At 39.2% G+C, this 11,795-nt stretch overlaps 1 protein-coding gene across 1 annotated transcript; it reads right to left on the bottom strand.

Annotated features, from left to right (window-relative positions):
* Positions 1 to 6: 6 nt before the first annotated feature.
* ACER3 (alkaline ceramidase 3) lies at positions 7 to 11,158 on the bottom strand (the record flags this gene model as incomplete). The annotated part of the gene is made up of 5 exons (XM_010174197.1): positions 7 to 978; positions 1,225 to 1,270; positions 3,628 to 3,732; positions 7,349 to 7,450; positions 11,094 to 11,158. Coding segments are annotated over 5 exons (372 nt in total), but the record flags the coding sequence as incomplete, so codon positions are not given.
* Between the last annotated feature and the right edge of the window lie 637 nt (positions 11,159 to 11,795).

Here is an 11,795-nt window from a genome sequence, read left to right as displayed (position 1 = left end):
AGATTCATCCAAAGCTGAACTAGCACACATCTAAGGTGTCTGTCAATCTAGGCTCCACAAGAAGAACAGTAAAAAGCAGGGACAGAAAAGGGAGGCATGTAAGAAATAATTATAAAAAATTTAAAAAGTGTTTCTTGTGTTTATATAGTCACCTTGCAGTCTCCTGACAGATTACTGGTCAAGCAAATTAGGAATTCAGTTTCCACACACAAACAAGAACCCCCTGTAATGCTTCACCATCTTAAGTGTCTTCTGCTGGTCACACCCTGGAACATCCTCCATGATGTACCTCAGTTGGACTAAGGAGAAAATAGAAGCTTGGTACAAAATGAATTAAATGGCACAGTTATTCCAACTGTTTTGCTTAAAATATAAATTCCAAAGGAGGCTGTGAAAAAGCAAGATAGAATAAAGCCCTAAACCAGTCATTACATACTTCATTAATTGTATAAAAGTGCAAGATTAAAGTAGTTCAGGTTAAGCATTCAGTTCACTATAGGCCACACAAATGCTTAGCTTGGCCATCAATGGCCTGGTTTTGTCATTCAGTTACTAATATTAGTTTAAACCACAGAAAGAACAACAACTGAATGAAAAACATATGCAATCCACTTCAAAAATGGTTAGTTTTCTGTGACCAGCACGAAATATTAGCTCAGTATCATCAGCTATACAATATATACATAAAAATATTGTGTCTTAATCTTTGTTTTAACAACTTAGAATAAAGCTGTACTAAACATTATTCCCCTAGTGTGTCAACTCTTTGTTCTGTTCTGGCCAGCTGGCCTAGTAACACACAGAAGTCCTTTTACAGCACTGGTACTTGAATTGATCCTTAGTTTTGACACTTCAGCCATAATAACTGTTGAATTGCTTTTTTCAGCCAGGCTGGGTGATCGCATGCGACTGCCTAGGTCTCAGTCAAAGCTTCTTGGGTGGCTCCACAAGAAGAACAGGCCATATTCCAAAAACAAACTGTTAAAAGAAAAAAAAAACAAAACAAAAACAGGAAGAGGGAAAAAGATTTCCTGGAATATTATGTCTCTTGGAATAAAAACCAAATACTGCTAACCATCATTTCAACTGCATTTCTTGGGTTGGAAGTAGAAAACAAAGATAATAACCCTAACAGGAATAATCAGTGAGCCCCAATGCAAGTTCAAAGCACCAGATATCCAAATGCTTCAGTGTATTAATGGACACAAAATATTGCTTGCTTACCTTCACCTTTGGCCTGTGTTTCAGGAAAAGCGTCCTTGTGTACAAACTGAGGAAAAGGAGACAAGTGTGCTTAAAAATTCATGTATAAGACAGCATATAAAATAATAATGATGTACTAATCCCAGTTTTATATTCCAACTAGAAAAGAATTGCTTCTGTGATTGCAGAGCTATCCATTCTGCCTAGATTTATGAAAAACAGGAGACATTAGCCTACAATAAATCCCTCTGTGCTAGACTATGATGTGCAAACTAATCTACCCTATCACCTATGTGGGGAGAAAGACAGAAACCCAGAGAAGTAAATGCTCTCTCCACTATGGAAAAGACTAAAACCTGTCATTTTCAAAGGACGAAATTAAATCAGGGTGCCACAAAATACAGCAGATGTTAAAGGGGGGTGGGGAAGCAGCGTAGCTTGATTCTGTATCTCATTTCTGTTCTTAAGAAACCTTCTCCCCTCAGCAGATGTTTTCCTGTGTATGACCTCACTTTTTTTTAAGCAGACATAGGTGACAGAATCATAGAATCATAGAATGGTTAGGGTTGGAAGGGACCTTAAAGATCATCCAGTTCCAACCCCCCTGCCATCAGCAGGGACACCTTCCACTAGACCACGTTGCTCAAAGCCTCATCCAGCCTGGCCTTCAACACTTCCAGGGAGGAGCAGCCACAACTTCCTTGGGCAACCTCTTCCAGTGTCTGACCACCCTCACAGTGAAGAACTTCTTCCTAATATCTCATCTAAACCTCCCCTCTTTCAGTTTAAACCCATTTCCCCTTGTTTTGTCATTAACTGCCCTTATGAAAAGTCCCTCCCCAGCTTTCTTGTAGCCCCTTCAGGTACTGGGAGGCCGCTATAAGATCTCCCTGGAGCCTTCTCTTCTCCAGGCTGAACAGCCCCAACTCTCTCAGCCTGTCCTTATAGGAGAGGTGCTCCAGCCCTCGGATCATCCTGGTGGCCCTGACGCCACTGTGTAGCTAAGGAAATAATACTAGGGAAACTACTGCAGGGAAAGTAGTTCATTGAGGCAGGACAGACAAATCAGGCATCTGCACATTCCCCAAGGCTAGAGGACACAAACTCAAATTATTTTCTCTGTGCAGCATGCTGGAAAATCCTTGCCTCTGCTATCCAAGCTGACTGCATCAGTAAGGAATATTCTTCAAAAGATATTTCAAGCTGTTTAAGGCAGCAGAGAACCTGTCAGCTGAAATGGAGCAGCTGTTTTCCACACACCATGATATATTTTATGTACATATATATATATATATAGGTATATTTTTTTTTTTGAGGGTGGTCAGACACTGGAACAAGTTGCCCAAGGAACTTGTGGATGCCCCCTCCCTGGAAGTGTTGAAGGCCAGGTTGGATGAGGCTTTGAGCAACCTGGTCTAGTGGAAGGTGTCCCTGCTGCTGGCAGGGGGGTTGGAACTGGATGATCTTTAACGTCCCTTCCAACCCAAACTGTTCTATGTTTCTATGATTTTTACATATACATATATATATATATACACACACACAAGTACATATAGGCACACATCCAGATATACATACACACATATATGTATATATATTAAAAAAGCTATCAGAACAGCTACTGGAAATGTACTTATTTTCCTTGCATTTTCTTTTTACTAGCTATTTTAACATCTGACAAAAAAAAGGAGAATACTGTGTTAGACACAGAAAAACTGATCAGTTTTTCTCAACTACATAGAATGTATCTGGTAAACAGACATTCTCTTCTGGTTAAATGGTAAAAAACATTATTTAATTACATAATAAACTACAGAAATTGTTGATTCCAGTTTAAATTCTACTTTTGTTCCTGGTTCCACTAGATGGTGGTATAGAGTAAAAACAGAGATAAAAAAAAAATCTGCTGGCTGCAGACTTGCTAACTTAGGTTCTCATTTAAGTCTCCTTCTAAACTAATATCCTGCCCTTCTGGGAACAGCTCTGCTCCAACCCTTCTGCTCTACAGCATGATGCCTGCTAGTATTCAGGAGCAACAGTGCCTATCAAAAAGATTAGTTATGCTTCTAAAATTAAACATGTTTAAGTACTTCAGGATTGCTGCTCAGGACCAGAAAAGTATTAATAACTTATATTTTCAAATTAATAAACTGTCAAATAGTTTTTGCAGTACAACTGCTACAGGGTTCCCATTTTTGAATTGCATTTTCCTGAAGAACCATGAGTGTTTAAAAATTAATGATTACATTTTGTAGAATATAAATTACAGAGTTTTTAGATTAGTTGCAAAGAGGAAAAAAAAACCTCCCTCCAGTTTAATAAGAAGTAATTTTTCTCCTCTTCTGGCTATTTTGAAGTAAATCTGAAGCTGGAAAAACTCCTAAAACTGCTTTATGAACATCCAATTTAGAAAATACTTCCTACCTTAGGAGGATATGAAGGTAAGAACCCAGGCCTGTAAGAATATGCCACCATGCATGAAACTGTGTCACAGCTCCCACAACAGGAGGCATCTTCTCTCGTAGTGCTCTGGAAGAAAGACACATCATGCAATGTTTTTTGGTTTGTTTGTTTGTTTTTCTCCAAGCTAAGCAATCTCAAATCACAGTGCTTGATTATCAGATCACACATTAGTGCTTCTGTATTTCATGCATGTGCTTCACGAGCCAGGTTTCATGTAGTCAGGCTTTCAGCAGGTGAGGAACAGTGGTTACATCTTATACTGTGTCCTGGTTTGTACCTAGAACAGAGCTGAGTTTCTTTTTAGTAGCTAGAATAGTGCTGTGTTTTGCTTTCAGCCTGGAATTTATTAGGAGAGAAACGCTGAGAACATCCCAGTGTTTTCATTTTTGTTGCTGGAAGTGAAGGACTTTGTCTTTGTCCGTCCACAAGTGCAAGATCTAAGAGGGGTGAGGAATATTGTAATTAATGAGCTCAGTGGGCACTGGGCTCTGCCAAGGGGCTGTTCCATCTCCTGTCCCCCATGGGCAGGAGATCCATGAGGGGCTCTTCCTCTCTTGCTCTCTCTGGCTTTGGCTCGGGCTCTGGCTCTCCCGGGATTGCGGTTTCGGGTCGGGATTGTCGCTCCTCCGGGATCGTGATCTGGGAATGGGCCGGGCTTGGTCAGCGGGTGGTGAGCAATGGCACTGGGTGTCACTCGTTGGCATATTTTACTACTATTATTACCATCATTACTATTTTAATATCATTATTATTTTAAATTTTATTTCATTTATTAAATTGTTCTTATCTCAACCTACAAGTCTCCTTACCCCCAATTCTCTCCCCTATCCCCTGGGGGTGGGAAGGACTAAGTGAGTGGCTGTGTTCCCAGTGCTAGTCAAGTGAAACCCCCACATAACACCAGTATAGAAACATATTAGCAAACTGACTTTCTTACACATTTAAAGAAAGCACACACTTCTTCATACAATGAGTGATCAGCTACTTCTGAACTCAAATTTCAGGTAATAATATTCATGGCATCCTACGGTCCCAAATGAGTTCTACCATTCTCCTCCTCAAAACCCCGTGAAGTACTGTCCATAGGAAGAAATGTTGAGTTTAAAGTCTGAGACAGGAAATGGGATCCATCAGGTATCATGACTTTACATTTGGCAATCACACCACCTATTCTCCAGCTCCATGGAAGCTTAGCTTGCCTTCCTCTGGTGTACTCCAAAACAGGGACAAAAAGGGTGTTTAGTGAGGAAGCAATGAAAGTTGAGAGCCTGAAATACTCCCCCAACATGCTTTGTGTTTTGCAGGGTTATGGAGTGTGAGCTACTTGGGAAGAGTTTAAGGGATGAAAATAGAGAAAGAAAGGGAAGGAACTACATTGCCCTGATTTCTCCTGCTCATTAGGCTTCTGCAGATAATGCCTATTTTGGTTGATGGTAGAGCAAATGTTTGCATCTGCCTGTCTTCTTTTTTGACTTTCATTTCACATTCAGTCAAAATAAAAAAGGGAAAACAATGATCGCAGGTGTTAAGGGAAAAAAAAAATCTGCATTTTCTGTAATACATATTTACTGCTTGATGTTATAGTGCTCAGTCTCCCTGACTAAATGCTAATCCCTGAGCTACTGCTTAGTTTCCAGAGCTGCTCAGTCACAAATATGAACACAGAGCTTCGATTCAGTCAGCCAGGGAATGACATAGTGGAACACACAGACTGTCACCCTGCCACAGCCTCTGAACTTTTAGATAGCAGGAAATCTCAGAGTTCAAGTTCAAAAGTGCATGGATCCAACCAGGGAATTTGAATGCTACAGATCTTTTTATCATTTATTTATTTATTTTTAATTCAGCTCCAAATTTAATGAAATATGGAAAAAGAAAAATTGAACCAAAATATATTTTTGAACATTAAAACCAAAAAGAGCAGGTAGGTGGATGATTCACAAGTTCTTTAGAGAATAAAAAATTACAAGGAACTGGAATATATTTTCTCCAAAATTTTGAATTACAATTCACTCAGAAAAATTCAAGATTCTGCAGGCATCTGATTAAAGGTAGTAAACAAGTGTATTTCTTTTTTTTCCAGCACCATAACCATACAAGTATTACAGGAAATATACTAACTTTTTTTTTTTTTCCCTTTGCAAAATACAGATGGAAAAAAGTGCTTCAGCAGCTGGTGTTATCTTTGAGCCTAGAAACAAGTCCAAAAGCCCCAAGGACCTGCAGCAGCTCAGCAGGTTTAGTGAATCGGGGGTTATGATCTCACCAGTGATGTGATGCAGCTGCAAAAATCCACCCTGATGCCAATATTGGCAAAGTCACTGTACACGCACTTGTGCTGGCAAATAACTTCTCTGTGCCATCTGTATCAAGTGTTTCTAGGGATGAGGCACTGTGGATTATAGTCAGTACATCTATATTTTCAAAAAAAAAAAGTTTCAAGAAAACTCTGTTGGAGTTAACTTTCAATTGGGCAAGGACTTAGTGTAAGGACTACAGAGCCAAAAGGGACAGATGGAAAGTAGTAGATTCCTTCATAGCACACCATGATCCCACCCTGACAAAGCAACCTACTAGGAGGTGGAGGTTGGCCATGAGGAAAAGGTTCTTGAGGCAGAGGGTGGTGGAGCACTGGAACAGGCTCCCCAGGGAGGTGCTCATGGCACCAAGCCTGACAAGATTCCAGCAGCATTTGGCCAAGGCCCTCAGGGACATGGTGTGAATGTTGGGCTTGTCCTGTGCAGGGACAGGAGTTGGACTCGATGATCCTTGTGGGTCCTTCCGACTCACAACATTCTGTGATTCTAAGACAATTCTGTACACCACAGATTCTGTGGCATAACAGTATATTAGACAGTCAAGAATGGATTTCCTGGATGGTGGCATCAAGCTTTCCATCTCCTCCAGCCTGTGGTGGAACACAGGCATCACAACTAAGCAAAAGCAAGGTGCAGTTGTCCACTTCCAGAAGAACACACATTAGGAGACCAACCTGTTGGACTGGTGTTCTTTCTTGCACAGATGGGCCATATGATGAGATGGTGGGCTCCTACAAGCTTTGACTGGAAGCCTTTTTTACCTCATTTGGCAACACACCAAACAGAGAGGAAGTCTTTCCTGGCCTCCTCTACAAGTGCTAAGCCAGAAGACTTCAGGCTAATAGTGACAGCCAAGCACAGTGTATTGGCTCACAGAGTTACTGTTCTTTCTGAGATGCTCAAACAGCTGTTGTTTATTGATGACAGATATATTGCAATAGATATTTCTTTAACCTGAAAAACTACTGCTTTTGATATTTTCCTGGGAAATGGCAAGAGCAGAAACTAAAAAAAGCAAGATAAAAAACTCATTCAGATGAAATCAAGTGTGAATAGCAGGCTTTGGTAAGCTGCAGATCCTCAAAATTACTTCAGTGGCATTACTTTCTCTCAATTTAAATTGAGGTTAAAGAGAAATATCAATTATTTTAAAAATAAATCCATTAATGGATTTAAAAAAACCATTAAAAACTGCTGAGTGCTGAATCTAGTCATGAGCAAAGTGGATAAAAACCTTGTGAATGTTTTGTACGCAGTGCACCATACATACCATGAGATGGACTTGAATATACACCACAGAAAAAAACCAAAGCTTTATGCTAAAAGACTATTAAGAGTCACCCAGACAAAGTCAAAGAACTCACCTCAATTTATCACAGAAAATGTTGTCCACATTCCAGAGAAAAAATCCCATTAAAAATACAGTTAAAGATGTATAGCCTAGACCTCTAAGCCAGGGGTATACCCTAGAAAGACAGAGAGAAAGAGAAATAATGTAAAGTTCAGTTCAAGATCTTTAAAGGTAGCTTTTATGTAACATACATAAATACTTTTACATACAAATAAACTGCTTTATTATATTTTTTTTTCCCAAAAGGAAAAACATTGACTTCAAAACTCATCTATTTAAGTACTGTATTTTACCTTCTCTCCTGCATTCACATTCTCTGAGATTGGTCTTTTTAAATGTTTTACTTCTGTAATTCTAATTGTTCCCCTAAGTACTGCTCCCTCCTAATGCAACGGGTAAGTGGGAAAATTGAAGTTGGCTAAAAGATACTAGTTCTTCATTCCTGGTCTAGTGGAAGGTGTCCCTGCTGCTGGCAGGGGGGTTGGAACTAGATGAGCTTTAAGGTCCCTTCCAATACTAACCATTCTGATTCCCATGTATAATCTTTCAGTTAAAAAATAGTCATGTTACAAATTAGGACTCTCCTAAAAGAAGAGGCTCTTTTCCAACACATGATATCCCTACCCTAGGGGACCTGTTTAATTTCAATATGACTGTAGTCTTTTGTGGACATAGACCAATGTGACCAACAACTAACCAAGTGAATGAATGGTTTTAGAAAACAGTAATTTCATGTTGAATTTTATAGGGATGGAAAAACGACAGTTTCATTTTGGGAGAAAAAAAAAATCTCTTTTAGGATATGGAAGACATATTGAAAAATCAGATGCAATTAAATAAATCATTAACAAATTTAACCTCACTATCCTCATTCAGGTTGGACTATGGAATTGTAAACTTCATGGGAATTGGTAGCATTTGCTTCTTTCCCACTAATAAGACAATCCCAAAAGCAAAACTCAATTCCAAACCTAAGAGGCTGCCATGAAATACTGCTCCAGTTATTTTTAAGCATTATAAATGCACAGTTTAGATTCTGGGTTAAAACACATTCTTGAGCTGCTTTTTCTCCACTGTGTTATACACAACGTGTGTTCAAGAGCTGTGAGCACTGGCATCCAAGCTAACCAGATACAAGTTGTACATGTCCACAACAAGTGTACTGCCAATATCAACTAGCAAAATTCTTATTTATTTAGTCTAATAAATGCATGGAGAACCAGGTGGTACATGGCAGACACTACACTGTGATATTCCTAACCCAGTGCTCTAGAGACATAAGCAAGCCCAGGACATGGAAGAACACTAAATGGTGTGTTATACCTGCTGGTAATTAGGTAATTATAGCTAAAATTGTTCAGGGAATAAATGGTGGTGTTTTATGAAAGCATGAGAGAGAGGCTGGCATCACTTATTAATGTGGAACATGCTTTGTGGACAACAATATTTGCCAAGTTGTAACCTTGGGAAGGAAGCAGACCCAAGAAAGAGGTGAAAAGTGTGGGGGAAACAGGCAGGAGCAGCAATAACTGAGAATAGGAGGAGGGAGCAGCCTGGAAGGAATAACACCCTGTTCTTTGAGATTTTTACTCTAAACTCAGAGTGACTTCACAGAATCACAGCGTGGTGGGGGTTGGAAGGGACCTCAGGAGATCATCCAGTCCAACCCCCCTGCCAAAGCAGATTCACCTAGAGCAGGTTGCACAGGAAAGTGTCCAGGTGGGTTTTGAACATCTCCAGAGATGGAGACTCCACACCCTCTCTGGGCAGCCTGTCCTAGGGCTCTGGCACCCTCACAGTGGAGAAGTTTTTCTACATCTTCAGAGGGAACTTCCTGTGCTCCAGTTTGTGCCCATTGCCCCTTGTCCTGTCACTGGCCACCACTGAAAAGTTGACTTTACGCCCTGCACTAAGAAATCTGAGTGACAGGAAGCTAATACATATTAAGGAAGTAAGAAACAAAATAAGCAGAAAACAGGGTCAATATCTAAGTTAAAACAGGGTCAATACATAAGCTGAAACAGCCTTGGACAAGTGCTAGTGCTGTCAATGGAAAGACAGGGATATGTAGCAACGCAGAGGAAATAAACCCAGAAGTGTACTTGGGGATGACTTTTTGAGAAAACAAAGGGGACCTTAAGGTTGGCACAGCTTCTCTAGCAGAACTACTTTAAAATTAGTAGTAGCTTAGTTAAAATTTAGTAGTTTAAACCTACTTCTCTCTCCATCCCAACCTACTAACCAGTTTGCACAAAATAACCAAAGGGGGAAGCAAGTCTTTGTAGGGACACATTGCAATGAAGTGATCTAGTTAATTAAGAAAATAAACTCCAAACCCCTAAAACTGAAGCGAAAAAGTAGGTGGAACTTCAAAGACAGACTTTGTTGGAGGAAAGCAATCAATGATACCCTGGGAAGGAGGGGAGGGGGGGATGGTGGTGTTATTGATAGTGACAGAAGACAATGAAATGCTTCAGAAATAATGAGAATGCACAAGGGTGTGGAATTTGCAGAACAGGAAAGATAACAGGCCCAAGGGTTTGTCTGTACAGACAGAAAGAAATTTAATCTACGTGACTAGAAGTGTGCTAAATCCTTGTAAAAGGATAAAATTTAAATGATCTGAGCTTGATTCAACTTAATTTCCCTTGAAAGTGAATTAAGGTAACATCACTTAAGATCTCTAGGTTAGGATTAAAATTTCCATGATCAAAAAATGCCTTTAAATTGACGATTGTTTCTAAAGCTGCAATCAACACGCTACCAGTTTTAAGTTCTTCTTGCTTAATAAAAGTCTGTGAACATTTACACTCGGTCTGTGGGGATTTCTTGGGGAAAGTGAAAACAAATCAACTGAAATTGCATTTGGAAGGTGATTCAATGAATCCACTTTAAATTCACACCTTGTGTTAAATTCTTCCTTGTGTTCTTGAACAGATACGTGTGTAACTTGAAATACAAGTTAAAGCAACAGCATATTCAGGATGAAGACAGGAGAGAGAAATCAGGAATTTTGAAGGGCAATCCCCAAACACATGAAAAGACCAACTAATCATGGGAGAGAGACAGGAAGGGGCAACCAACTGAGCTCCTGAGAGCTAAAGGTTCACTAAAATACTGATTCAATTCCTTTTTATTCACTTTTACTCACCAAGTCTGTGCTCTGATGACTCTAATGCTTCTCAATGTCTCCTAATATTTCTAATACCTTTTTTTTTTGTTATAAATTATTTTTATTTCAATTTCCATAACACATACCTAACTTTACCTAGTCAAAACTGTAACATTTAACCTTTTGTGTATTATCTTTTACATTTGAATTTTACTTGAGTAGGGAAGAGGAAAGGAAAATATTAACCAATGGTTCAGCTTTGCAGTCTTACTCTCACCTCTCTCCAAGTATCATCATTAGAGTTTGGACACTGGTAATAGATTTCACATTCCTCAGCAATATTAAGATAGAAACCACATTTCACTTGAAGTCCCAGGCTAAGAGTTGAAGCCACTAGCAGAACACCTGGCAGTGAACACTGATCATAAGCATAGACATCTCAGTTTTGTTTAATATTATCCCAGTTTCTTCCAAAAAAAAATCAAGGAAATGAGCCATTCCCTTCCAACCAAGCAGAGCACATGAGTTAACATTAAATACCTAGGTAAAGAAATCTTGCCATTCCCCATTTCTCATGTTAAGGCCACCAAAACCAGATGCAAATACTAAGTTATATCTTACAATGCTGAATTATACGGTTACTTACCATAATACTATATAAACAGATCGTAGAACTATAATGGAAACTAGTGTTCCATACATGATCTGGAAAAAAAACACCAAAAACAGAAATAAAATTCAGCTGTTGGATTCAAGAAACTTTATAAAAAACTACAGGAGTAAAAACTGTTTGAAGCCTCCGTTGTTTTTTATTTCTTAGTCTCAGGAAAATAGTATCCCTTATAGTTTCCTTTCCAGAAAGTCTTCCATAAAAGTTTCAAATAAAAGTATGATTATAAACCATGCCCTTTATGCAATTACAGGAAAAGGCAGTTGTCTAAAACCGCTGTTTCACTTCTTTTGAATCAGAAAGCAAACACTAGATGGCACTCGGTAAGCATCCTGAAATCAAAATGGTAACTAACTCCTATCATCTCTTCTGCATCTGTGGATTTTAGCCCAGGATTGCATAAGCATCAGCTAAAACCCCTTTTGAAATCTATGCTTCCTTCACTGCTGTTTGATTAATCACTTTTCCTGAAAGCAAACACCTGAATAGACTATGTACTATGCCCACACTGAGCACCAGTATGGAAGAAACTTTTCCAGGAAGCATTTAAAACCAGTTATTACAGATTGTTGGGATTCAATTTAATTATACAGTGGGAAGGCTGCATGCTCTGAGAAGATCCATGAGCAAAATCTGGCTCACTGTAGGCTTGTTGAATTTGAATGTAATCACCTGAAT

Source organism: Antrostomus carolinensis, unplaced genomic scaffold, assembly GCF_000700745.2.
Source record: "Antrostomus carolinensis isolate BGI_N321 unplaced genomic scaffold, ASM70074v2 scaffold15610, whole genome shotgun sequence".
In the NCBI taxonomy this organism is placed as follows: Eukaryota; Metazoa; Chordata; class Aves; order Caprimulgiformes; family Caprimulgidae; genus Antrostomus; species Antrostomus carolinensis.
This window is presented reverse-complemented; position numbering and strand designations above follow the sequence as displayed.